General features: G+C 44.5%; 1 protein-coding gene and 1 long non-coding RNA gene across 4 annotated transcripts in view; one reads left to right on the plus strand and one right to left on the minus strand.

Annotated features, from left to right (window-relative positions):
- The first annotated feature begins 651 nt into the window (after positions 1 to 651).
- LOC131721203 (uncharacterized) lies at positions 652 to 9,516 on the plus strand. The gene is made up of 3 exons (XR_009319892.1): positions 652 to 935; positions 8,177 to 8,296; positions 8,775 to 9,516. It is a non-coding gene; the product is annotated as an uncharacterized LOC131721203 (long non-coding RNA).
- A 1,948-nt stretch (positions 9,517 to 11,464) lies between these two features.
- The window catches only part of LOC117962591 (leucine-rich repeat and calponin homology domain-containing protein 4-like), a 38,064-nt gene continuing 21,881 nt past the window's right edge, over positions 11,465 to 27,647 (minus strand). Inside the window, exons 5-19 of one of the 3 annotated variants that reach the window (XM_059014607.1) lie at positions 27,419 to 27,555; positions 26,422 to 26,540; positions 26,036 to 26,132; positions 25,508 to 25,616; positions 25,253 to 25,362; positions 24,820 to 24,887; positions 23,626 to 23,814; positions 23,175 to 23,234; positions 21,854 to 21,905; positions 21,462 to 21,516; positions 21,126 to 21,218; positions 20,227 to 20,342; positions 19,095 to 19,232; positions 18,890 to 18,967; positions 11,465 to 13,659 (exon numbers count right to left, since the gene is read on the minus strand). In XM_059014607.1, the coding sequence (XP_058870590.1) occupies positions 13,555 to 13,659; positions 18,890 to 18,967; positions 19,095 to 19,232; positions 20,227 to 20,342; positions 21,126 to 21,218; positions 21,462 to 21,516; positions 21,854 to 21,905; positions 23,175 to 23,234; positions 23,626 to 23,814; positions 24,820 to 24,887; positions 25,253 to 25,362; positions 25,508 to 25,616; positions 26,036 to 26,132; positions 26,422 to 26,540; positions 27,419 to 27,555 (1,526 nt within the window). In that variant the 3' untranslated portion in view covers positions 11,465 to 13,554. Of the gene's footprint in view, positions 13,660 to 16,506; positions 16,725 to 18,889; positions 18,968 to 19,094; positions 19,233 to 20,226; positions 20,343 to 21,125; positions 21,219 to 21,461; positions 21,517 to 21,853; positions 21,906 to 23,174; positions 23,235 to 23,625; positions 23,815 to 24,819; positions 24,888 to 25,252; positions 25,363 to 25,507; positions 25,617 to 26,035; positions 26,133 to 26,421; positions 26,541 to 27,418; positions 27,556 to 27,647 lie in introns of those variants that run through there. The other 2 variants (XM_059014605.1, XM_059014606.1) reach the window with 2 other exon arrangements.

Here is a 27,647-nt window from a genome sequence, read left to right on the forward strand (position 1 = left end):
CTGCTTCATAAAGTCGAATGAAACCTGCTGAAGCATGCTACGTTAACATATTGACTTAATGTTGTTGAAGCTGACACCCTGGGATCCTTCAAGAAGCTGCTTGATGAGATTCTGGGATCAATAAGCTACTAACAACCAAACGAGCAAGATGGGCTGAATGGCCTCCTCTCGTTTGGAAACTTTCTTATGTTCAAAAAAAACGGACAAAAATTGAATTCTAAGTTGTGTTTCTTTATTACACGCTGCTACATAAATAAATAAAAATCTAAATTATGTTACAGCTGTACACGACGTTGCTTGACGCGCTGTCATAAGCCAATACGCTTGTCAGACTGGGCTAATGCCAGTTACCGTGCTTCATTTTTTAAGACGGATCAACGCGTCACTTTTAAGTATTAGCGTGCCGAACAAATTATACTGACTTTGCATTTTTTTTTAAACGCTAATAATAAGAAAATAAGAAACCAAGTCTTTATCAAATCGTGGCGAGAACCAGCGCTTTTCTTGCAGTCAATAAAATTTAAGTCTGCATATAATTGAGAGAGAGAGAGAGAGAGAGAGAGAGAGAGAGAGAGAGAGAGAGAGAGAGAGAGAGAGAGAGAGAGAGAGAGGGCGTGTGAGCGTCTTCAAGTCACATGATTGCATTTCAAGATATTTAAAAGCCCATTCCTTCTGTGAGCGTGCAAGACAACTTCATCAACGCAGATCAACACAACTTCTGCTAAATAATAAGTTCGTGCAAAGAACAGAACAACGTATCGAGTCTAAAAGGAGAGCCGCGCTGGTCAATGCAGAAGGAGGGGGGTGTCAGTCAGCGTGCGTGAACTTAGAAGAATTTGTTAAATCGTCTGCATAGCTTGGCTTTCTGCTGAGAGAAGTTCCAGACCGTTCTTAAAACAAAACGCACCCAAACGCATTCCGGAACAACTGGATAGGTACGTGTTTCCACTCTATAATGTACAGCATACAGTATTGTGGGATATACAGTTCAGCAAAATGCATATTAATTCAATGTATTATTATTATTATTATTATTATTATTATTATTATTATTTATCAGACTCCTTTATCCAAGGCGACTTACAGAGACTAGGGTGTGTGAACTATGCATCAGCTGCAGAGTCACTTACAACTACGTCTCACCCGAAAGACGGAGCACAAGGAGGTTAAGATTTCATTGCATTGATTTCAAAGCCATTTTAGACACAGTCGGCTCTTGTCAAGTGTTTGTGAAGTATATTGCTTTTCATCTGTGTGTGTGTAATATATATATATATATATATATATATATATATATATATATATATATATATATATATATATATATATATATATATATTTATATACACATACCACAGTTTGTAGGGCTTTTGAATACTTTAAAGAATCGATTCATTTGTATTATATATACGTGATGTCATTACAAAAAACGTTTGCATATCCACGCATTAGTAGTCGTGAGACTGGGGCAAATCAATGAAGTTTGCTAAAAAGTTGTCTTAAGATCCTAATTTGGACAACCGGCAGCTCATTTTCAGAACAGACAGAGTTTCAGTCTGTTGAAAACAAGTCCTCTGTACGTGTAAGTGCGCCTGACCATTATGAACGCGCGCCCGGCGTTGCGCAATACCGAGGAGGGAGTCGGGGCAGATTTGACCAGATTTGGGTTGTTTATACTTTTTGGAACCCGCGGAGAACATTTTGGATCATGTTACAAAAATCAAAAAAAAAGGCGGCAGCTATATGATTGTGAGACAGATGTATCAGTTCGTATCAGATAGAAGTGATTTAGATGGGCTGTTTTAGATGGGCTGAGTAACGCGATGCCTGAGGGTGCGAGACGATTGATGAGAGCAGCGTACAGAAGTAATGTAATCAATTCTGATTGACTAGTGCTGAAACAAAGTCGCGAAGGGGAGAGGGGAGAGGGGAGAGGGGAGAGGGGGGAGGATGGGGGGAGGGAGAGGAGGAGAGGGAGAGGGGAGAGGGGAGGAGGGGGAGGAGGGGAGGAGGAGAGGGGAGGAGGGGGAGAGGGAGAGGAGGAGAGGGGAGGAGGGGGAGAGGGGAGGAGGGGGAGAGGGGAGAGGAGGAGAGGGGAGGAGGGGGAGAGGGGAGGAGGAGAGGGGAGGATGGGGGGAGGGAGAGGAGGAGAGGGGAGGAGGGGGAGAGGGGAGAGGGGAGGAGGGGGAGGAGGGGAGGAGGGGGAGAGGGGAGGAGGGGGAGAGGAGGAGAGGGGAGGAGGGGGAGAGGGTAGAGGGGAGAGGATGGGGGGAGGGAGAGGAGGAGAGGGGAGGAGGGGGAGAGGGGGAGAGGAGGAGAGGGGAGGAGGGGGAGAGGGGAGGAGGGGGAGAGGGGGAGGGGAGAGGGGGAGGAGGAGAGGGGAGGATGGGGGGGAGGGAGAAGGGGGGAGGCCGTCAGTGTTAGCTTTTGCTAATCTTCGACTCCCTTGCGTGGACTGGAGTTTATTTCCAAAGTGTTCACTCCAGTCTTTAATTAACTCCTAGTTTTTTTTAAAGGAGAATAACATATAAATGTTACAACACGAGACCCTAACACCTTTAAAAAAGTACTTGCTTTATTATTATTTATTATTATTATTATTATTATTATTATTATTATTATTATTATTATTATTATTATTATTATTTATTTCTTAGCAGACGCCCTTATCCAGTTACCATTGTTACAAAGCATTACATTATAAAAAATATCACAATACACAGAACTGTTACAAAACACCATAAAATCAGTAACAGCAAATTCAAATGAGAGAACATTAAAAATGCAGTCAATAATTACGTTTGAGAGCGATGACAACCTAGTTGTTTGGGGTTTTAGTTTTGTCAGATGAACAGGTGTCTTATGCTTCCTTTTTAAAAGCCTGGGGAACGCGCTTTCCAAATACGAACCGTTCTGTTATTTATTTATTTCTTAGCAGACGCCCTTATCCAGGGCGACTTACAATCGTAGGCAAAAACATTTCAAGCTGTCAATTACGAGCACGGAGCCGCGTCGGATTAACACGCACGGAAAGAATCACATCAAATGCAGTTCAGACAGGTAATAAATACATCGCAATTCGCGCAAAAAAAAATCTTTATTTGCATTCCTTAGCATCGCAGCAGTTCAAGATACAGTACGTCCCAAGCCAATCCAGGGCGTGTCGTATAACAATATTGCGAAATTCTTACTGTACTCGGTGAGTTTTTCCGAGTTATGTGGTTAACCACACAGTGTGTAAAACCGTCCCCACAGCACTTTCCTCCTCGTTTCTGTCCAATATAACTTACTTTATAACTTAACGCCACCGCGTTAGAAAGCCCAGCCTTCACCCGAGCTGCTATTGTGCGTTTCGAATTGCTATTCAAGCACTTGCTCCTGACATGTTTTTGTTCCTTGCCAAACGTTTGCGTCATTTGCAGCGCGGTCTCCCGGGAAACCGGTTTCAAAAGTCCTGAGCGGAGCACAAAGTATTAATAAGCAGATCCAAAATTCCTCCCCTGCGAGTGAACATTTTATTTACAAAGGCGGAGGAGAATTTAACGCCCTGCTCAGTCGTTTTCCAGATACGCTGGTAACAGTATCTTAAAGCATTGGGAAGCATTGTAAAGCACAGAGAGGACTGGTAAAGCATAGGGAAGCATTGTAAAGCACAGAGAGGACTGGTAAAGCGTAGGGAAGCATTGTAAAGCACAGAGAGGTCTGGTAAAGCATAGGGAAGCATTGTAAAGCACAGAGAGGACTGGTAAAGCATAGGGGAGCATTGTAAAGCACAGAGAGGTCTGGTAAAGCATAGGGAAGCATTGTAAAGCACAGAGAGGTGTGGTAAAGCATAGGGAAGCATTGTAAAGCACAGAGAGGACTGGTAAAGCATAGGGGAGCATTGTAAAGCACAGAGAGGTCTGGTAAAGCATAGGGAAGCATTGTAAAGCACAGAGAGGTCTGGTAAAGCATAGGGAAGCATTGTAAAGCACAGAGAGGTCTGGTAAAGCATAGGGAAGCATTGTAAAGCACAGAGAGGTCTGGTAAAGCGTAGGGAAGCATTGTAAAGCACAGAGAGGTCTGGTAAAGCATAGGGAAGCATTGTAAAGCACAGAGAGGACTGGTAAAGCATAGGGGAGCATTGTAAAGCACAGAGAGGTCTGGTAAAGCATATTCATAAACATGACAAACCAGGGTAAACTCTGGTACATACAGAGCATATTTTCTCAGATATTTCATCCCAAACTAAACACACAGTTTAACTTTTTATGTAAAGAAATACAATCTCAGGTTCTGGTCTCCCTCTTAAAGATGGGGTGCAATTAAATTCGAACCACTGTAGACTGAATGTCAAGTCACGTCCCGCACGTCCGCCAAAACAGGAACTCCAGCTGACCTGACCTTTGACCCCTGACCTGACGCCAACTGTGTCACAGAGTTCCTTCTCAAAACCCCCCTCCCGAGGCTTTGAGAGGTGCGGGTTACAAAGCATTCTGTCACGCCCGCTCCCTGCTCCCTTGAGGGAAGGCTCAGACCAGTTTGGGCGGATTCCATCCCCGCCCTTGTTTTTGGAAAGCTCTGATTGGAGGGAAATGCTGACAGTCTGGTGTCCCCGCCCCCAAATGCAACGTACAGACGTTTGCTCCGAATACTGAGAATGTACCTCGCAGCTGATGACAGATTGGCAGAGCCAGTGAGCCACTGCAATATTATATAAGGGAATGGCTGGTAGGATGGCACCACAGTACACTAACTCTACCCTTCTCAAATGATCTTAAGTGGCTGTGCAGACAGACAGACAGTGGCACTACAATGGCAATGCAGACAGACAGACAGTGGCACTACAATGGCAATGCAGAAAGACAGACTGACACACAGACAGTGGCACTACAATGGCAATGCAGACAGTCAGAGACAGACAGGGGCACTACAATGGGAATGCAGACAGACAGACAGACAGTGGCACTATAATGGCAATGCAGACAGACAGACAGACAGTGGCACTACAATGGCAATGCAGAAAGACAGACTGACACACAGACAGTGGCACTACAATGGCAATGCAGACAGTCAGAGACAGACAGGGGCACTACAATGGGAATGCAGACAGACAGACAGACAGTGGCACTACAATGGCAATGCAGACAGACAGACAGACAGTGGCACTACAATAGCAATGCAGACAGACAGACAGACAGACAGACAGAGACAGTGGCACTACAATGGCAATGCAGACAGACAGACAGACAGACAGACAGTGGCACTACAATAGCAATGCAGACAGACAGACAGACAGACAGACAGAGACAGTGGCACTACAATGGCAATGCAGACAGACAGACAGACAGACAGACAGTGGCACTACAATGGCAATGCAGACAGACAGACAGTGGCACTACAATGGCAATGCAGACAGACAGACAGACAGACACACAGACAGGGGCACTGCAATGATTCTACACTGAGGAGCGACGGTAGCTCATGGGCTGTGCATCTGTACATCTCTGTAAGCGGATTGCTGGTGGTGTAACCCAGCAGGGATCGCCCTCTTTCAACTGGGAAAAAAAAACAACGCCAGGAGAGGGCTGAGAGCACGGCGCTCTGGGAAGGCGTGGGCCAGTCTCCCAGGGAAGCGACGGGCTCCAGGCTCCGGGGAATAACTATAAAATGAATGCCAGGAACGGCTGCTCCCAGAAATCTGCATGACGTGTTCAGCCCCGCGATTGTTTTTCTTCAGCTGCAATAATAACTTCCATTTATGGAGGCGAGAGACACAAGCCAGAATAAACAAACACAGTGAGCGAGACTCCATTTCATTTTGGGTTAATACATCTGCCTGGGTTTTGGGCTGCTTTGAGCTGCTTTGAATAGCCTTCCTCATTCCATTCAAATCATGTGACACCGTGACCTGTTACCTCTTCACAGCCCCGCCCACTCAATATATAAATAGACAGAGAGGGCTGAAATTTGAGTAAAGAACCAAAACAAAACCAAAAAAAAAAAACTACTCTTAAAAGTTGCTCAGTAATGTAATGACGTGTGCTATTATAGGAGGCTGTGGGATTGTAACCAGGAGGTCCCCGGTTCAAATCCCACCTCAGCCACTGACTCATTGTGTGACCCTGAGCAAGTCACTCAACCTCCTTGTGCTCCGTCTTTCGGGTGAGACGTAGTTGTAAGTGACTCTGCAGCTGATGCATAGTTCACACACCCTAGTCTCTGTAAGTCGCCTTGGATAAAGGCGTCTGCTAAATAAACAAATATATTATATATATATATACATATATATATATATATATATATATATATATATATATATATATATATATATATATATATATATATATATTATTAACAAAGGTAATTTATTTTAAAGTATTTTATAATCATTAACGAAAGGCTGACATAAACCGGATTTCATATTTGAAAAATAAAACTGAAAAACAGCTCTCCTAATTTCATTATGCAGAAAGAGTTCTTTATCAAGGGCTAGTCTTCGTACGATGACTGGAACACCTTCACAGAACGCTGCCTTATGTCAGTGTCAGAATGCATGCCTTTTGTTTTCCTAAGCCTGCCATATCTGTGTGTATATTGAGCTCAAGATAGGGACCCTGTATGTCTGCTGAGTTTACCTCCAAACAGCCTCTCCCAGAGGAGTGTGATCTGTGTGTTTACTAGCAATTATTTGCATGATTTGGAAATGGCTGTGCACCTTGACTTCTCATTCAAGGGAGCAAGACTCCTCTAGCATGTTTGATGACTGCCACACTGAGAATTCATTTGGCTGTGACGCACTATTCTGTCATTACTGAGTGGCTGTAATTGTATTGCCCAGCAATGCAGGAATGGAAATGACTCCCGTTACATAGCAGTGTGATCCGTTCCTGAGTTTAATGAGACACACCTAAGCTTGTTACCTACAGCTCTGGCCAAAAGTTTTGCATCACCCTATAGAACTAATTTTCCTTCATAAAGTCGAATGAAACCTGCTGATTAATCATGTTGAATCACTCACCGCTTTGTAGCTGTTTTCCCCATAAACTTAACGAAAAAGTGACAAATTGAAAAAATGTGACATTTCGAAATCTATCATGAAATACTACTGTATTAATATGATGGCTTCCTGGTAGACTTTTGCAATATCATTTTTTGTAGTTGATTTGATTGCATGATGTTAAATAAAAGATCTAAATTTTGTACATATAGTTTTATATATATATGTATTTATTTTTTTAACAATTTTTAAATTTATTTTTCTTGTCATTCTTTTCAATTGGGGGAAAGTACATATATATATATATATATATAAATATATATAATTGAGTGTTTGAAGTTCTAGACTCAATAAAAAAACATTCCATGCCATGTCAGGGCTGTGCTCTGGATAAACAGGAAGCTAATCTCAAGGACTGGTCTTAATGAAATAGCCAGGCAGTGTGAAATCTCAGCTTTAGCTCAGTGTGTGTTTCATAAACAGCTGACATAAAATATATATATATCTCTCCTGGTATACCATTTCAGTAAGAAGTGAAAACTATTTATAAAATTGACACGGTACGCTGGTTCTCATAAACTGGCATCAAGTTACCAGCGTCCTTATCTAAAACCAGCGGCCGTGTTTGCTTACCCGGACAGCCCTGAGATCTAACTGTACATGGAAACACAAGGAACGCTTTACTGGTAAACAGACAGGGCTGCTTCACAACATTCCTGGATGCGCCCCATTGCTTTACCCTCCAGGGGGCCAAGGAAGTGCATCACTACGTGAAAGAAGAGCTTGCAAACTGAGATTTCTTAGCCTAGCGTAGTACTGGATAAAATCTAACTAAATTAGTCATTTAGCAGACGCTTTTATCCAAAGCGACTTACAGAGACTAGGGGGGTGAACTCTGCATCATCAACTGCTGCTGCTGCTGCTGCTGCTGCTGCAGAGTCACTTCCAATAGGACCTCGTTTGTTTTGCGTCTCATCCGAAGGACGGTGCACAAGGAGGTTCAGTGACTTGCTCAGGGTCACACACACACATAGGGAGTCAGTGGCTGAGCCAGGATTTGAACCTCCTGGTATCAAGCCCCTTTTCTTGTTTCCAAAGCTGGGCATTTGAGACTTGTGTCATGAATGGAAGCGTGCAGCAGGGATGAACGAGGTGGCTGTTTATCTTGTTAATGTGAATGCTTGTTTCTTTTTTTAGATCTTCCAGCTCTGACCCCCATCCATCCCAGAGCCATGGGAGTGAAAGGGTTACACTGCTTTCCCTGGTACAGCCGCTGGAAGGAGAGAAGCAAGGAGGCTCATCGGAACAGGCTGCGAGGTACGATCAGGGGGAAAACTCCGGGTTCAAAAGGGTTTTCTGTAACTGGGTCACATACAGCTCTGGCCAAAGGTTTTGCATCACTTAGAATTTCAGAATTGAGACATAATTTCAAAATGAACATGTGAACATAATTTATTTCTTTTGTTTAACAAAATGATCTCGCTGAAGTCTACACCGGAAGCCATAATAGTAGTACAGTAGCATTTCATGTTAGATTTGGAAATGTCACATTATTTATATTGAAAACTACAAAGCGGTGTGTAATTCAATATGTTAACAAGGTAACATTATTCAGCAGGTTTCATTCTAAAGGGTGATGCGGGACTTTTGGCCAGAGCTGTAGGTAACTAAATGTGATACAATTATACACAGTGACTGAAGGAGCTATAGCTAAGATTTATGGCCAACAAATACAGACATTTTAAAACATTAGTTTTTTTTTTATATACTTTGTAAAATTACTTCCCGTTTTCAGAACGGCCCGCGGGAAAAACGAGGCTGTCGTCGACGCAGTCAGTCAGCAGCGAGGGCGACTCACAGAGCCACCGGGCCTACTTCAGCAGGAAGGCCCACGTATCCTTCCGCCACGAGATGGACTCCCCTGTGGCGATCATCGACTCCACTAACTGAGGACGACCCCAACCCCAACCCCGAGGACGACCCTCAACCACAACCCCAACCCCAACCCCAACCCCGAGGACGACCCTCAACCCCAACCCCAACCCCAACCCCAACCCGAGGACGACCCTCAACCCCAACCCCAACCCCAACCCCAACCCGAGGACGACCCTCAACCCCAACCCCAACCCCAACCCGAGGACGACCCTCAACCCCAACCCCAACCCGAGGACGACCCTCAACCACAACCCCAACCCCAACCCCAACCCCGAGGACGACCCTCAACCCCAACCCCAACCCCAACCCCAACCCCAACCCCAACCCCCAACTCCGGAGAGGACAGCTCAAACCCCAGCACCAGCACTGCGAATTACCCAAGGCCTTAAATGGAACAGTGTGTGCGCCCCTTACCAGAGAGGGAGATCCCTTAGCCCTTAACAGACTGCAGTCCCTTCTCACATCGGCAGTCTCTGCGTGTCCCTCTTCGGCATGTTTAGCTCTGCCACGCTTCCTAGCTGTGCTGTATTTCTGTTATGTGTTGTTATTATTATTTTTTTTTTCCCTGGAGGGCTAAACACATAAAAGAGTCTTAAAAATAATGTCTAAAAAAATCAAAAAAGGATATGCGAGATGCATGCTGGGATATATTTGTTAGAGCTGCAGGGAACTGATTGCTCGGATCAAGCTCGGTCCACAGGTGTCGAATCGGGCTGATTCACCGTTCCGAGTGAAGCGAGTGCAGAAACAGCTGCTCGGGTTTGTGTGGATCGCTGTTCTCCGCAGTCTGAAGAAACACAGCGACCATCACAAACCCGAGCCGCTGTTTCGTCACTCCTTTCACTCGGAACGGCGGATCAGCCCGATGGACACCAACGACCCTCGCCCGATTTCTGGGGACAGCTGGATCCGGACAAATTCGAATGATCGGTTCGTGCAACACCGATATTGATCTCATATCAGCGATTTATATTTGACGATACGTTTACCGCAACAAAGAGTTATCTCTGTGCCAGCCGTAACACTGATATATAATTGATAAATTGATCATATACCCTAGCTGTATTTTTTTTTTTTTTTGCAGTCGCAATGCTACCCAGATCCAAGCAGACAATGTTGAACTTCAATTTTGGTGAGGGGGAGAGTGTGTGCAAGAGCCCAGATGGATATTTGGGGCCAAAACCACAAAGTATTTACCCTCGGACTGGGGTGACCACATGACTCCACGTTGACTGGGACAGTTCAGGCTTTTCAATTCGCATCGCAGTGCATTGTGGGAACCAGTACCTGTCTCGGGTTCTCCTTTCACGCGTTTAAGAGAAGCAGGACTACACTTACCAGAATGCATTGGGGTGCGAGTTCTAAAGCATTTACTGTCTCTGTGAACACAGAGTCCTATGGTAACTGCACAGTACTAAACACTGTTACACAACCAGAAGCAACAGCGGCTGCAGACTGTCAATACAACTTAACTTGTGTACATACTGTGAATGCTTGTTTAAAAGTCAAATATCCTGCTAGATAACCTAAAACAATGGTCACGAATTCCTAATGAATTCTGTCTGAATGCCTCGGGAGTTCTGAAGTGATTTTAATTCAGCCCCCCTGTTAATTCATCATGTTCCTAATCAATTCACTGATTGTTCTTCGTGAATTCATTAGCAGGGGACTGGGAGCGAGACGTGTTAATTGACGCACGAATGTGCGCCTTATACATGCGATCAACGCCTTTGTTATAAAAGAACATGGAATTAACAGGGGGCGATTAAATCAACTTGAATGAACAGGGCTGAATTCAAAATGAATGACTTCAGAACTGGGATGACGTGCAGGGCTGCAAATTCACAGGTGCCTGGTTCTGTACGCTCAGAGAAAACGACTTTGTAATTAGTTTTTCCTTGTACTAAAAATAAAAGAATTATTTGAAAAAAAAAAAAAATGAAGTGGCTATTGCGGGAACAAATTAAATTTACAGTAAAATTCCACTGGAAAGACTTTTAAGAGTTTGCTGCTAGTGAATTACATCGTGTAGTTATACAGATAGCTTCTGCTAATGTGTTTTATTAAACTTTTAAAAGTGACTTTTATAACTTTTTTTTTTTTTAATGTTTAACAAAATGGATCCACTTCGTTAGTTCCGCTTGCTGAGTCTTGACAGTACGACAGGTAAACAAAAACCGGACCCGGGTGCTGGACTTCTCCTCCCGTCTGATTCCGGAGAGGATTGGTTCAGCCTGGTGTGAGGGGCGTGGCGAGCGCAGGGAAGCACAGGCTTCACTTGAGTTTGTTCACGGAAAAGCACATTTCAGCAGATTGTCGTCGTTTTTTTTTTTTTTAAATGAATAACTTTGTCTTGTCCCGAGTCTGTTTGTTTTGTGCTGGTTCATAAAACACATAGGAAAGTCACGTCCCCCGTTGGCAGCAGCTACACTTATAACATGGCTGGTATCATAAATGATCGTGCAAATTGAACGAGGTAAACTTTTGTCTGCTCGGTATTTCTCTTCAAGAAAGCAACACGATTCAAAAGGAAGAGGCCTGGACAGAGTCTGATTAAAAACAAGTGACTATTTATTAATAATTCTTCATGGCATCCCTTTTTTTTTTTTTTTACATTGTAACAAAGCACACATTTCGTACAAACCCACAGCACAGTTAGACATTCAAGTGGAGTAGAGAAGGGTTCATTCAGAGAGGGCTGAAATCCGATAGGCTGGGCTGAAGGAGCCCAGGGGTTCGTTCCTGTACCGGATCGAGCCAGATCTCAGATCCGGCACGTTTTTGCCAGACCGTCAAGAATGAAATTGAAATTGATGAACTGTATGAAATTTATATATATATATATATATATATATATATATATATATATATATATATATGTGTGTAGTCTGGGGAGAAAACAGGACTACACCTCCCAAAAGGACATGGGCTGAAAAACCCTAATTTAATTGTTAATTTTTGTTAATTATCCCCTGCACCTGGCTATCATTGTAAATTAGAGCCAGGTGCAGGGTACTTAAGGAGAGCAGTCAGTCTGCTCAGGGCTGCTGCTGTGTGAAGAGCCCGACTGTGAGTCATTAAAAGGGAAAAAGGTACTGTGTGTACGATTCTCGCTGTGTTTTTGTAAGGACGGGGAAACAGCTTAGCTGTCCCGTGTTAGACAGGGTGTTCCTGTAATTTAGTTAGCACTCCAGAGTTTCTTTTTTGTGTGTGTAAGAATAAAAGAAAATTAGTGCAACCGCTCTGAAAAAAAATGTCCTGTGTTTGGTTCAATTTAAAGGGGAAAGAGCCTGAGAGAGCCTGTGTGGCGAGCGTCTCTTTTACAGTATATATATATATTGTTGCAAAAAAATAACTGCATACCACGTGCAATAAAAACGGTTTCCTGTTCCGGCAATTGAATGCCAAAAGCGTTCTGTAACGATATGATTTAGGATGAGATGTCAACGAGTAAGGAAACTGCTATATTTTTTTTTTTTAAAACCGCCCAAAAACAAACGTCAGAGATCTAGCGCTCTTTAACAGCAGTGTCGTCGCACCCGCTCATCAGATTAGTCAAACCCGAATGTTAAAACAAGGCCAGGCAAAGGTGGGCATGCAGCTGCTGACACCAACACTCAGGCAGGACCCCCGCCCGCGATCCACGAGCAGGGGAGAACTAAGGATATACGGGAGCTGCTGTAAATCAAGGGCAGGGCATTCGGTCTGCAATCAAAAATGCTGCCCCGTCGTCCTTAAATGATAAGGTCAGCTACCTTTTTCATTACAAATTAACTATTCCATTGTTGGTCTAAACAGGACTCACTGAAGACAATCCCATCAAATTAACTCTTAGATGCCTTTATCTTCTGAATAATGAAATTAGTATTTTGCACGACGCTCGTCAAACGTTGCTTTAGACGCTTATAAAACACCAGATTTAATTTTTTTTTTTTTTTTTTTTGACCTTATAGCTTCGTTCGTAACGTTCAGCCAAGACTGCTGCAAACTGAAGAAAATGGAAATCCCTTTAAGAAAAAACAAACAAACAAAAAAACATGGGAGTTGAAAAACCTCTGAATGGTGAAATAGCACCACCTTGTGGACAGCAGTGGAAATTGTGTTTTTCTTCGTTTTAACGTTCTTCATATATTACCAAATGCAACGACAGGAGAACGCTTCTGAGAGAGAGAGAGAGACAGAGAGAGAGAGAGATAGAGAGAGCAGTAATGTGGTCAGCAAGATACTCAGGATTAGAGGCCATATGGTAAACAAATAAATTAATTAAAAAAAAAAAAACACATACTGACGGACAGACTGACCCAACGTAATGATGGATAGAATTAACCCCGCCCCTCGACTCAAGGCTTAAAAGTGCCAGTAAAAAAGGGATACCTGTGTGCAGGTAAGCAGAGCTCACAAGAAGACCTGGGATGGGTTCACAATGCTATGCGACTCCGCAATTATTTGCTGTGTATTACCTGGTGCTATTTGAGTTTGGTTCTTTTGACACCTGGTAACAAGTTATGGGTTGCACTGGACCAAGAATATCTATATTACTGCAGAAATGTTCTAGATTCGGTATCACAGAACATCTTTGACCGGACTGTGTTAGGCAAGTTTGAGTCGGGCAGCGGTAGAGGCAGCCCTTGTCCTAGGAGCTAGAGGGGTCCTTGCGCGGCTGTCTCGGTCAGTGCCTGAACCATCCGGGCCACTTTGGTTAACTCTTCGTCTTCCAGGATGTGCTGCGGGTGACAGATGAGGTCCTGGAGGGAGAGGAGAGGAGAGAGGTGTGTTAGGAGGCTGGACTACACAACATGGGCAGCTCTCTGTTCATTAATGAGTAGATAATGCTGAACATGCAGCTCCACCACAAAGCTAATCTACAATGCTTTGGTTGCATGCAAACACCACTGCTTACTCACCCAACCACATTTGTTTATAGTGTTTGAGGACTGTGCATTGACTCTTCTAGTGTAGATTTCCTATTGTAAAATCCAGAGAGAATCAATATATATATATATATATATATATATATATATATTAAAATGAAATTAGAATGAAACCCACAACCACCAACTTGTGACAAAACTAAATAAACTCAAACCACCAGGAAACAGACCCCCCCCCCCCCCCCATGCACAAACCCAGGGGCAGCACCAAAGTTACCCCCACACCAACCCCCAAACTCCCAAACCCCCATACCCAACCCCATGCACAAACCCAGGGGCAGCACCACAAAGCCCTCCACCCCCATGCACAAACCCAGGGAGAGGCAGGGGGAACCAGACTTTAAAAACTACGTCCCTCTTCTCTCCCCCCATTCGTAGTAGCGCTCTGCATTTCCTACTTAGAGGAACTGTAGGAATTGTAGGTCAATTGGGATTACCTGGGTTGGGATTAGTCTGCTGTAATCCCCAACCTTCCTCAGGTTTTCATGCACCTTCACATCTGACATTGCCCTCTATCAGTCTGGCTCCGACCCCTCCCAGCGAGATTCAAAGCATGCAGTAATAAGATCACTGGTACACCCCTACCTGCTCTCCACTGCTTCAGGGATCACTAAAGAAACCTTAGAAGACATCACAGACAGAAACAGCCAGAGATGCAAGAGCTGGAGCAGAACGGGTCTAAGTGTTGTAGAGGGGTGTAGCGATACGCTCATGTCATGATATGTATCGCGATACGCAGGTCCTGATGCGCTGCTTGTGTGAAGCACATAATAAGATTAAATTATTGTTGTTCTTAGGAATTTAGCAGACTCTTTTATCCAACTTAGAGAGTAGGGGGTGAGCTATGCATTAGCTGCTGCAGAGTCACTTACAATAGTCACTTACATTTACTGAGGTAGGAAGTATGACAAACAGCTATAAAAACAGCAGCAAAAGACAAGACAGACTTTGGTGATTTTTTTTTTATTAATTTATCTTTACAGAACATATAACTATATATATATATATTTATAGAAACTTATATTCAACTTTAAATACACGTATTATAATATAAATATTACAAATAGAAACGATCCATTAAGATCTTGCGGTATCACGTTCTGATCTTCCCTCCCTTAGAAGACTTTAACATCAAAAGAACTTATCGACACTGCAGACTGCAGGATCAGACAGTGCTGAATTAGCTGGCTCTCTGGAAACATTTTGAAGTGGAATGGGAAAATGATCCAGACATGTGCTTTGCATCTTTTGAACGGGGGCCCAAGTGAGTTATTTGAAAAACTGCAGATAAATCTGGGATTCAAGCTGGCGTTTTTGGTGCTGATGTCCTTATAGCGGTAGGTTAGTCAGTTTTAAAAACGGATCAGTTTTTTTTTTTTTGATTATTCTTCAAGTAATCAAGCTCTTCAGCTCTGTCTGGCCGTCTGTGAAACACACAGCTGGGTATCGAAGAGCGAGTGAGCAAAACCGCTGACAGCCTGAGTTCGTTTATTACTGATCAGAGAAGATTAGTTCACAGATTGTAGATCCCACTAAAGTTTTCGTACACTGTGTTGTATGAGCTCCATGCGCTGCCATTGCTGGCAGTGTCACGTGAGCTGCTCAGTGTGTTGATATGTAAATAAATCCTCTTCGCCTGCAGGGGGTGTATCAACTTCAACCTCAGTCTCGATCTCCTGCCCGTCACTCAGCAGCGAATGCATGCACCCACACGGCCGACAGCTACCCTGTCACAAGCATTAATACCCTGGATCTTTTGAAACCAGGTTTTTAGGGGAGTTCCCTAATAAAAGCTGAATCTCAAAACAAGAATTGAGTGAATATAGTAACAGGATTCACTTTTTACATAACCCGCCCTTACCCTGGTCCCACTGCAGTCGGATACAAGGACAGCAGCACCATAATCACATTTTTTTTAAAATCTCACTTTCCCATTTCCAAACATCAGCCGTTTTATTAAAACAGAGACTGGCTACCTCAGAATGCCAACAGGATTTTTTGTTTTGTCTTTTTTTATAATGCAATACTGACATCTTGTGGCCATATACAGAATTGTACCATCATTTAAAAGATGGATTTTTAGTGTTCCTCTAGGAATGTGCTCCTGATCATTTCAATATTAATAATAACAGACTTCATTGAGGGGAGCTCTGAACCCCAGGACTGGGTGCAGCAGCAGCAGCAGGAGGGCTGGTGTGAGTTTGTAACCCTGCTCAAACTCCTGGCTCCTGATCATTTCAATATTAATAATAACAGACTTCATTGAGGGGAGCTCTGAACCCCAGGACTAGGTGCAGCAGCAGCAGCAGCAGCAGCAGCAGGGCTAGTGTGAGTTTGTAACCCTGCTCAAACTCCTGGCTCCTGATCATTTCAATATTAATAATAATAACAGACTTCATTGAGGGGAGTTCTGAACCCCAGGACTGGGTGCAGCAGCAGCAGCAGCAGCAGGGCTAGTGTGAGTCTGTAACCCTGCTCAAACTCCTGGCTCCTGATCATTTCAATATTAATAATAATAACAGACTTCATTGAGGGGAGCTCTGAACCCCAGGACTGGGTGCAGCAGCAGGGTCGTGATCGTGACTTTTTTTTTTGTCGTGTAGTTATCCTAGGCGCATCTTTCCACGGTTTATCATGTTTGTTTTTTTTTTTAAAAGAAATAATAAAACACAAGTCCGTTTCTTCTAGAAGACAGAGAGTTTGCAGTAAGCCAGGTATAGGAGCAGCATGACAACGGAGTAGAAGAGCGTGAAGCCAGCGTAGTGGCCTAGGCAAGCTGCAGGCCTCCAGGCTGCCTCGACTCGCAGCAGAGCCTCCACAGAACCCTTCACTCGGCACACATTGGCCTGCAGAATATCAGAGGCTAAGCACAGGTCCGCCTTGGGGTAGGGGGGAGGGGAGGCAGAGGAAAACAACAAGAGAAAGAGAAAAACAAAAAGAGAGAAAAAGAGACAAAAAACACAGAGGCGTTAACGATAAGCAGAGCACGATTAATCACAGGGGTGTTAATGTTTCATTAGGATTAAACACGTTTTTAAACGTTTACATTTTAACATTACAGGGATGGAAAGAAGGCCACCCCCCACTGCATAGCAGCTTGATCCATTCCTGGTTTCACTAGGAGTTTAATAATCAGACACACCTGAGCTTGTTGCCTAGACACACTGGGGCTGATCAAGCTGGTAGTAAAACCTGGAATGGGTGAAACTGCTGTGCACCAGGAGTCTTAGAAAATCCATTACTTTTTACACATCACTGCAACATGTACTTGTGTGCAAGTGTACAGCATTTCATGAAGAAATACCGGCTGTGAAATTCACTTGCGGCTCTGGAAACACCAAGACTGACGCCTACGTTTGGGCTGCAAGTTTTTGACAGCCCTTAAATGCCCGAGCAAAATTCAAAATGTTTAAACATGGGTCGAAGATTTAAACTCTAGACTATTAACACCTCTGATTCAACACACACACACACACACAGCATTTTGATTGGTGGCATTTATTTATCAATTTTTACTTCCAGCACTGTACTAGACTGTACTTTAGCTAGAACTAAAAAGGGTGCTTCAAAAAACCGAGAGTACCGTGAGATTACAGTCCTCCGAACACACATTTTGCTTTATAAAGTCGAATGAAACCTGCTGAATAATGTTACGTTAACATATTGAAATTACACACCGCTTTGAAGTTTTCCCTGTATACTTAAAGAAAAAAAATAAAATGAAAAAATGTGACTTTTTACATCGAACATGAAATACTACTGTACTGCTGTTATGGCTATTTTTGCGATATCATCGATTCTTCGATTACAAGATTTTAAATAAAAGATCTAAATGATGTTCATGTAGTTTTAATTTTTTTTTTTTTATGACTCAATCCTAAAATTCTAGGTGATGCAAAACTTTTGGCCAGAGCTGTAGTTTTAGGTGCTTCGATGGCCATTAATCTAACTGTAAACGGCTTCCTGACTGTGCAGTGTGTTGTGTATACTGCTCAGTACTTACAGAATATCGTAATCTGGTTCTGTGCAATACCTTTTTCACCTTTCTGGAAGCTGTGACCTGCAGAGGGTGAACATCACTGTGTCTCTTACACTGCACCCCTAAAACTACATATATTTAATTACACAGAGTTCACTAAGAATAATCAAACAGTACAGCTGATCGTAATGGCTCGTCATTGCCATCGGATGCTAACTATTTGTTACACAGAAATTTCAGATGGCTGCATCACATTCATATTGTCCTTTGGCTATTTATAGAGGTTCATTTTGAGGTCCTTGATAATTAAAAAAATAAATAAATAAATAAAACACAAGAAATAGGAGGCAGTGGCTATGAAGCGCTTTGCAGTGTTTACATTTGCCACACAGACACATATATACATATACACCCCCATTCTGAGTGTGCGATTCCCCCCTGCACACCACGCGGCCGTGCCTTTACCAGGGGAGACCCTCGGAGACCCCTGCGCTCCCCTGACTGTGTGACTCCCCCCTGCACACCACGCGGCCGTGCCTTTACCAGGGGAGACCCTCGGAGACCCCTGCGCTCCCCTGACTGTGTGACTCCCCTCTGCACACCACGTGGCCGTGCCTTTACCAGGGGAGACCCCCGGGGACCCCTGCGCTCCCCTGACTGTGCGACTCCCCCCCTGCACACCACGCGGCCGTGCCTTTACCAGGGGAGACCCTCTGGGACCCCTGAGCTCCCTTGACTGTGTGACTCCCCCCTGCGCACCACGTGGCCGTGCCTTTACCAGGGGAGACCCTCGGGGACCCCTGAGCTCCCTTGACTGTGTGACTCCCCCCTGCACACCACGCGGCCGTGCCTTTACCAGGGGAGACACTCTGAACTGTTTATGTAAACCATTGGTACGAAAAGTTGCACTGCCATGGTTCTGAAAACATAGGTCAGCATTAAAAAAGTATAGCATAGCTGGAAAACTTAATCTGGTGCAATTATAGATATCGAATGACAAGCTGATTGCGTCGGCCCCTGTGAATGAAGAGACCAGGACAGGAGGGAAGTGGATGACCAGCTCACCTCAGACACTCCCAGTTTTCTGCAGGCGTCGATGAAATTCTGCACATTCCGTCTGCTTTTGGCAGCGCTGATCTTTGGCTGAAGGAGAAACAAACAAGCAAATGAATTCCAGTACAGACGCAGTGGTGTCGCTCTTCTGTAGGCAGCTCGGACATCCTCGCTCTGCCACCTGACTGACACACTGACAAGAGGGAGAAAGACTCACCACGGCGGGGGAGGGCACGTGGATGATGGAAACGCTCCGTGGCCTCACGTGGTTGGCCAGCTGGCAGAGGGTGGCTCCGTTTGAGAGAGCCTCGCCCAGATCTTCAGGCAACGAGCGCCGTAACCTTGATTCGAGGGTCTGAAACACAGACAGAGAGAGAGAGAGAGAGAGAGAGAGAGAGACAGACAGACAGAGAGAGAGAGAGAGAGACAGAGAGAGAGAAAGAAAGAAAGAGACAGAGAGAAAGAGACAGAGAGAGAGAGACAGAGAGAGAGAGAAAGAGACAGAGAGAAAGAGACAGAGAGAGAGAGAGACAGAGAGAGAGAGAGACAGAGAGAGAGAAAGAGACAGAGAGAAAGAGACAGAGAGAAAGAGACAGAGAGAAAGAGACAGAGAGAGAGGAGAGAAAGAAAAAAGAAAGAAAGAAGAGAGGAAGAAAGAAAGAAAGAGATAGAAAGGAGAAAGATAGAAAGAGAGGAGGGAAAGAGAAAGATAGATAGATAGATAGATAGAGAGAGAAAGAGGGGGGAGAGAGAGAGAAGGGAGAACTTAATAAAAGACATCGAGACACGAACACGTTACTGAACCACTGAAAAGCTACACAGAGCTGACACAATCTTTCCAGCCTATTACATCCAATATGCACCGCTTCGACTTTATGAAGGAAAATGAGTTCTTTCTATAGGGGGCTTCGCAGTGGCAGAGGAATAGGCGGTACAACTGCACAGGAGCCCACTGACTCAGAGGGGGAAAAAAATAAACACTATCCCTCACATAAATACCTGCAGAGGTTACAACCTTCATATTCGTATCCTGCACGACTTACTACGGGGAAAACTCTCCTTGGAGTGGAGTCCAGAACTCCTACAACGCCAAGAATTGAATATTGTTAAAATATTAAAACACTTGACTTGGCATGTTTTATGTTTATACACACACACACAAGTGTTGCGTTAACGTTTGGAGGGGGTGACCACACCTTTCTCTTCCTCCGACACTGCTGGGGCAATGTTTTTTTTTTTTTTTTTTTTAAATGATCACTCTGCGATTGCGGGACACAGCATAGGGAACGTCATGAGATTTTAATATAAATCCAGTAAACAGCTTCAATAAACTCAAGTCTGTCCCCCACCTTTCTGAGCTGCGCTATCAACTCCTTCTGTTCTGGCAGGTGCTCCGACGAGCTCTGTGACCGGAGTCCTGACTTTGAATCACAGATCCCAGTGTCCACCAAGGAAGTCACTGAACCTGTAAGATTAAAACAAAAAAACAGACACATGGGAATGAGACTCCTGTTGCACAGCGGTTTCACCCATTCCAGGATGTGAGCTTGATTAGCCACAGTGTGTGTGTGTGTGTGTGTGGGTAACAAGCTCATGTGTGTGGTATTAAGCTCGCAGTAAAACCTGGAATGGATCAAGCTGCTGTGCAATGGGGATCACATCTCCATCCCTGAATATACAGAGAACCAAAGTCATTGTATTTATCTTGCTCTTAATTGTATTATGACTTCTACTGTGATTCTTGAAATGTATTTTTGTTTACGACTGTAAGTCGCCCTGGATAAGGGCGTCTGCTAAGAAATAAATAATAATAATAATAATAATAATAATAATAATAATAATAATAATAATAATAATAATAAGATCATTAAAATGAATCTGCTGCAATACTAAAAAAAAAACTTGCATCCACTGGAAACTTATTTTTAAAATGTTCAAAGTTGCTGCGGTCTACTAATAGTTCTGCTGTTTTGATAGGATAACACACTGGGATTACAATGTGATTACAACGGGATTACAATGTGATTACAACGGGATTACAATGTGATTACAACGGGATTACAATGTGATTACAATGTGAACAAATAAATAAAATGGGCAAGCGGTTCTGAAGACACAGGCTAGGAGGTCATCAGGATAAAACAGAATGCCTTGTTAAAAGCGCAGCGCGGAGTTTGTTTCACAACTAAACGTTGAACCAGGCAGCGTTGCTCTCGTCACGGCAGAGTGTCTGAGCTGGGACGGGTACCTGCGGGCTTCACCACGTTCCTGGAGGCGGAGCGGAACAGGAAGCTGTTGGGTTTCTGCGTGGAGCCCGTCTCCCTGGGGGAGAGGGCCTGATCTGTAACGACAGGAGAGACGAGACTCAAGAGACTCAGGGGCTGCAAGGGCTTCAGCTACCTGAGCAGCCGGGTTCAAACCCCGGGCTCCAGGGGTGACAAGCAAGAGGGGAGGAGCCCACTGGACTAGAAAGAAAGAAAGGAGTATACAGACAGAATTCAAAGACAGGAAGAAAAACAGACAGAACTGAAAAGGCAGGCAGGCAGGCAGGCAGACAGTCTCTAGTGTCGTTTGAAGCACCCACCTGTCTTGGAGACGCTGCGAGAGAGAGTCGGGTTGACAGGGGCTTGATCTGAACTCTGCAGGAAAACAAAAGTAACAATAATTCAGGAGACAGGAGTGAGGAAGTCTCCCACCATCTTCATCAGGGAGAGGCGACTCTGCTTCATTCTAGGTTTAATAGGAGCATGCACGTCAGCTACATGACCACTGGATAAGAGCTTCTCCAGGCATACACACAGTGTGTCAAGTGTGTGACTTGGCTATGTGTACAGCCACCTACACTGTATCCTCTACGCAGGGCAATTAATCTCCGGCAGGGGTAATAATTCAAATGATCAACTGCTGGTTTCACGAATCCTGATTCTCACTTATTTCGGACTGCCTTACAGTATTAGGAGAGGGAGCTGTGCTTACCTGGCACCTCTGTTTCAGAGAGTGGAGGGAGCTGCTTTCTGGTTGACCACCACTAGAGGGAGACAAAGCCCACACTGTTATACAGGCATTTACAGCAGCAGTGTCTTTTTTTTCACCATTGAAGACATTTTAAAGAAAGCGTGTCGCTCTGCGCAGCGTGTGTTCAATCGTTTACCGGAAGCAAACTAAACCGGCTGCCAGGATCCTAAACGCAGCGCGACAGAGAGAGCGTCAATAAAGCAAACGATTGCTGGATTTAATTTTAAGAGATAAAAAAAGATATATGTATATGCATACTATTCTTTCATGAAAACAAATTGAGATTTTCACAGGGAACTACGTGCTACACAGCAATGGGTACATTTCACAGGAATCGTGAAATACAGCCTTACTAACAGGTGGTAATGGAGTGTGTGAGACAGGAGGGAAGCACAGACAGACAGACAGACAGACAGACCATAACAAAAGCAAGGGTGTCTTTGAAAGGATTCCTGAAAACTCAGCCAACAGACGGACAGGGGTTTTGTATCCTTTACACACAGACAGACAGACAGACACACAGAGACAGACAGACAGGCAGAGATAGACAGACAGACAGGCAGGCAGGCAGACAGACAGTCAGAGACAGGCAGAGATAGACAGACAGACGGCCAGCCAGCTATCAGGACTACAGTCTGTGCCGTTTCTTCCAAATCTATTGGACTGTCTATGCTGTGGTCGGCTAACAGTTCTGAAGTTTTGATAGGATGTTTTCCAAACATTTCCATGTGGAGTAGTGGTTAGGGCTCTGGACTCTTGACCGGAGGGTCGTGGGTTCAATCCCAGGTGGGGGACACTGTTGCTGTACCCTTGAGCAAGGTACTTTACCTAGATTGCTCCAGTAAAAACCCAACTGTATAAATGGGTAATTGTATGTAAAAATAATGTGATATCTTGTAACAATTGTCAGTCGCCCTGGATAAGGGCGTCTGCTAAGAAATAAATAATAATAAAAGTTTCCCATAGTAAAAGCACAGCAAAGTGTAATAAAGCACAGTGAAAGCATGGTAATGCATAGGGGAGCATTGTAAAGGACAGCGAGATATGGTTAAGCATATTGAAAAAAACACACACACACCAGCGTAAACAATGGCAAATGCAGAGTATAAAACATGGGGAAAAACTGCAAAAATATCATGCAAAAATAGTGAGGTCAAATTTTAATATAAGGGCAGCCCCCCTCATTCCACACACAGGCACACACGCGCACACACGCACGCACACGCACACACACGCACACACACACACGCACACACACGCACACACACGCTTGTCAGGTTACCCAGTATTTCCTGTCTGCAGTGCAGGCATTGTGCTTGCTCCAGTCTTCTGTGTGGAAGCACTAAACAAACAAGAAACGATGCAGGTGAAGTGAAGGGTCCTTCATGTCTTTCACAGCCCCCCTGCGCGCGGTGTGCTGTGATGAGCACAATCTAAACCAGACACAAGCTTCCTGTCTGAGGCACCCGTCCCCTCTCTGCAGACCCTGCTGCTGGGAAACCACTTTGGAGCGGGAATCGTTTTTTTAATACATATATATATTTTAATGTGATTCAAGTGCACACGGGTTCAGAAGCATTGGGCCATATTTTCAAAGCGTCTTGCATTGACTCCTGCTGTCTGTGTGACTGTCTGACTCTCCGTCTGGGTCTCTGTGTGACTCTCTGGGTCTCTGTCTGTGTATACTGCTGTCTCTGTGACTATGTGACTCTCTCTGTGTCTCTGTCTCTCACCAGCTGTCCCTCCTCTCTGCCCCCTGCCTCCTCAGTGCTGCCTGCTGCTGCCTCTCTCTCTCCTTCCAGATCTGCAGGATCTCGGGGTGCCTGCGTTCCTCCGAGGGGGGGCTGGCAGGGGGGGCCGCGCTTGTCGAATCATCGCGGGACCCCTTGAGGGACCCCAGGAGCTCCAAACAAACCGCTGGCCTGAGAAAAGAACCGAAATCACACCCATTTCAACACACCGACACCCCGCTAGCCATGGCTACTAATCCAGAACTATAAAAACCCTAAATAGTGCCGGATTTAGAAAAACTGAAAGAAACTGAATAAATTCAATGACTAATGCAGGGCTGGCCAAAGCTGTCCCTTCCACGCTGGGTCTTTGTTCCAAACCCTGTTCTAAATTGTTTAACTGAACCCATTAACCTCCATCCAGACCCTGAAGCAGATCACGATCTCACGTTACCTGTTAAACCTGGAGTGAAACGGGATTCGTTTGTCAACCCTGGACTAACGTTTCGACTTTTCCAATGAAACTTAAGACACTAACCCTAACCCTGAACACGCTCAAGGACAAACAAACTGATAATAAAGGAAGTAGAGCCTAATAATATATAGTTTTCAGAAGCAGGGATGGAAAATACGACTCCTATTGCACAGCGGTTTCACCCTTTCCAGGTTTTACTACCAGCTTGATTAGTCACCACAGTAGGTAACAAGCTCAGGTGTGTCATATTATAAATAATCAAACTGCTATGCAACAGGGGTCTTATTTCCATCCCTGAGAAGTTGTGTATAATGTCTCATAGCCACTCTTTCACATGCGTATTGGGAGCTCTTATACAAGTTCTTGTACAGTGTACAGCTCTGGCCAAAAGTTTAGCATCCCCCTCTATATAGAGTGAACTAATTCTGCTTCATGAAGTCGAATGAAACCTGCTGGATAATGTTACGTTAACATATTGAATTACACACCGCTTTGTAGTTTTTACACATACTGACCAAATCTAAATGTACTAATATGGCTTCCGGTAGACTTTTGCAAAATCATTTTGTATTATTATTATTATTATTATTACTACTCAATCCTAAAATTCTAGGTGATGCAAAACTTTTGTTCATAGCTGTTGACAGAAAGAAACAAATCAGCAAATAAGGGTCCCTGTTTTTTTAATGAGAAACCCCAAAAAGGTCAATATTTTCCCCTACCTGTTAATTTGTGTTTTATCCGTGGCCTCTAATTTTGGGGACAATGTTTTCTTCTTTTGTGTCTTTTCCTAAAATAAATAAATAAAGAAATAAAGAAATTAATGGTATTTCTGGGGTTGTTTGAAAGATTAAAAAAAACACACATTATTATACTCATGAAAAGGGGAGTTGGGGAGATAAATACTAAAATGTAAAATGATCCAATAGTGATTGACTCAAAATATATTTAGATTAAAAAAAAAATCAGAATGAATCAGATTAAAGTTTCTGTAACTTCCAAAACATGGATAAAAATAAAATATAAAAAAATAACACAAAAAAGCTAAAAAATAACATTTTTAGTATAGTGTGTCATTAGTTCTCAGCATGCTCCAGAATTTCCACTCTTCCCAGCTCCCTGGGTCTGTAACGCATGCAGGGAGGCCTCCCTCACCTCAGGGGGCGCTGTCTGCTGCTGTGGGCTGGAATCTGATTTCGAGTCATCTTCCTCCTCTCCGTTCAGACTGCTGTCGATGAAATCTATCTGTTCCACCTCTCCGTTCACTGAGAGAGAAGAGGGAAAGAGAGAAAGGGGTTTCAGGACGCTGCACGGCACACTTAGGGGAGAATTGGGGGGGTTTGACACAGTGGCTTGGTGTTCCCCCTTTATGATGACGCAGCGAGCAACGTGGAGGGCCCCCCCCCTTACCGGAGCTTTTGGCCCCCAGCGTGTGAGAGGATCGGCTCTCTCTCAGCTGCCTCTGATCCCGCGTGATCTCAGCCATGCGAAGAGACAGATCAGAAAAATCATCTGCGGACTGAGAGAGAGAGAGAGAGAGAGAGAGAGAGAGAGAGAGAGAGAGAGAGAGAGAGAGACCCTGCAGTCAAACACAGGGTTCAAAATACAAAATCACAGGGTCCTACACATATCCACGTTATAAAAACGAGGAAGGCACTGAGAATGAATACAAAAAAAAACAAAGTACGGTCAGTAACGGACGTCCCCCACTGCCAGCGATAAATGAGTAACTGACCATGAAACCGCATGTACAGAATTGTCTGTACATGCAATCTTGTCTGGGCTGGCTCCATGCACCATGATGCAGGAGACCATCAGTAACCGAGCTCTGATGCTTGGTATCTGTGTGAGTGTTTGGGTCTCAGCTTGATCCACGGCTCCCAGTGCCGTACCGAGCCCTGCCCGGGGGGTTTAACCGTTACAGTATAACCCCCTCACCTCGTTCCCTGACCAGCGCTTGCTGCCACTGTCCACGCTGTTGAACCCCGAATCCAGTCCTCCGTACTGCCGCACCGGGCAGAACTCATCCGACAGACTGCGGGAAAACAGTAAGACAAGAACAGGCTTTTAAAAATGGGAAAGGAAATTTGACATGGGGGATCAAACTGCGATGCAACAAGAGACTTAGATCCATCTTATATGAGGGTGGGGGGAGGAGGGTGAATTAAGACACAATGCATAGTGTAACCATGGGACAATAAGTATGGGAAGAATGTTAAATTACTGTGCAAGATAAGCGTGGTGAACTTTGATAAGGGCACAGTTTAGCTTCAGTGTTTTGCAGTTACACTGTATCGTGTCGACAGTACAGACGTGTCCCTTACCAGGAGGCAAAGCCAGTGGGTCGGGCCGCTCGCTCGAACTCCTCCAGCTCCTGCGCGGTCTTACTGCAGGCTTCGATGTTCAGGAATTTAAAGATGTGGACTTTACCCTTCGTGCAGATCTGCGGAGAGAGAGAGAGAGGGGAGAGCGAGAGAGGAGAGAGTAGAGAGGAGAGAGTGGAGAGAGAAAGAAGGGAGAGAGGAGAGAGAAGGGAGAGGAGAGAGAAGGGAGAGAGGAGAGAGAGAAGGGAGAGAGGAGAGAGAGAAGGGAGAGAGGAGAGAGAGAAGGGAGAGAGGAGAGAGAAGGGAGAGAGAGAGAGAGGAGAGAAAGAGGAGAGAGAAGGGAGAGGAGAGAAAGAGGAGAGAGAGGGGAGAGAGGAGAGAGAGGAGAGAGAAGGAAGAGAGAGAAGGGAGAAGAGAGAGAAGGGAGAGAGAAGGGAGAGGGGAGAGAAGGGAGAGAAGGGAGAGGGGAGAGAAGGGAGGAGAGGGGAGAGAAGGGAGGAGAGGGGAGAGAAGGGAGGAGAGGGGAGAGAAGGGAGAAGAGAGAGAAGATAGAGAAGATGCAGAGGGTTAATTTCAAAACACGGTAATAACGACTGAGCAAACATACTCCTTTTTACAAATTTTCGTAAGTATAAATCCTTTCTTTGCTTTTTGCTTTTTAAACGCTAAGGTTTTGCACAGATAAGAGAGACGTGCTTTGGGGTTATACCTTGAAGTCAGCAATTCCACTGTACATTTACAATCATCGCTTCCAATATCTGCTCTAACAGTACTGTAATAACAACAACAGCATTCCACATTCCTTATGGATTCAGCACTTCATGCTAAATTTCAAAACAGTCACATTAAGTACGTGGAAAACTACAAAGCGATATGCAACTCAATATGTTAACGTAACATTATTCAGCAGGGTTTATATGACTTCATGAAGCAGAAGGAGTTCATTCTACAGGCTGATGGTCATTTTTTCCCCGGTAGCTGGGCAGCCCGAGCCTACCTGCGCGGGGGGGCACTGCAGCGGGTTGTTGTCGAGGACGATGGCCTGCAGGTGGCGCAGGTGGCGGTAACAGACGGGGATCCGCGTGACGCGGTTGCACGAGAAATCCAGACGCACCAGCGGCAGCTCTGACAGCTCTGAAACACAGCCGGGAGGGGAAGGGTTAACGAGAGGCAGCTCGGCTCTCAGCTAGAGGCATCCATCACCCTACATATATATACACACACAT

The sequence above is a fragment of the Acipenser ruthenus genome, chromosome 48 (genome assembly GCF_902713425.1).
Source record: "Acipenser ruthenus chromosome 48, fAciRut3.2 maternal haplotype, whole genome shotgun sequence".
Classification (NCBI taxonomy): Eukaryota; Metazoa; Chordata; class Actinopteri; order Acipenseriformes; family Acipenseridae; genus Acipenser; species Acipenser ruthenus.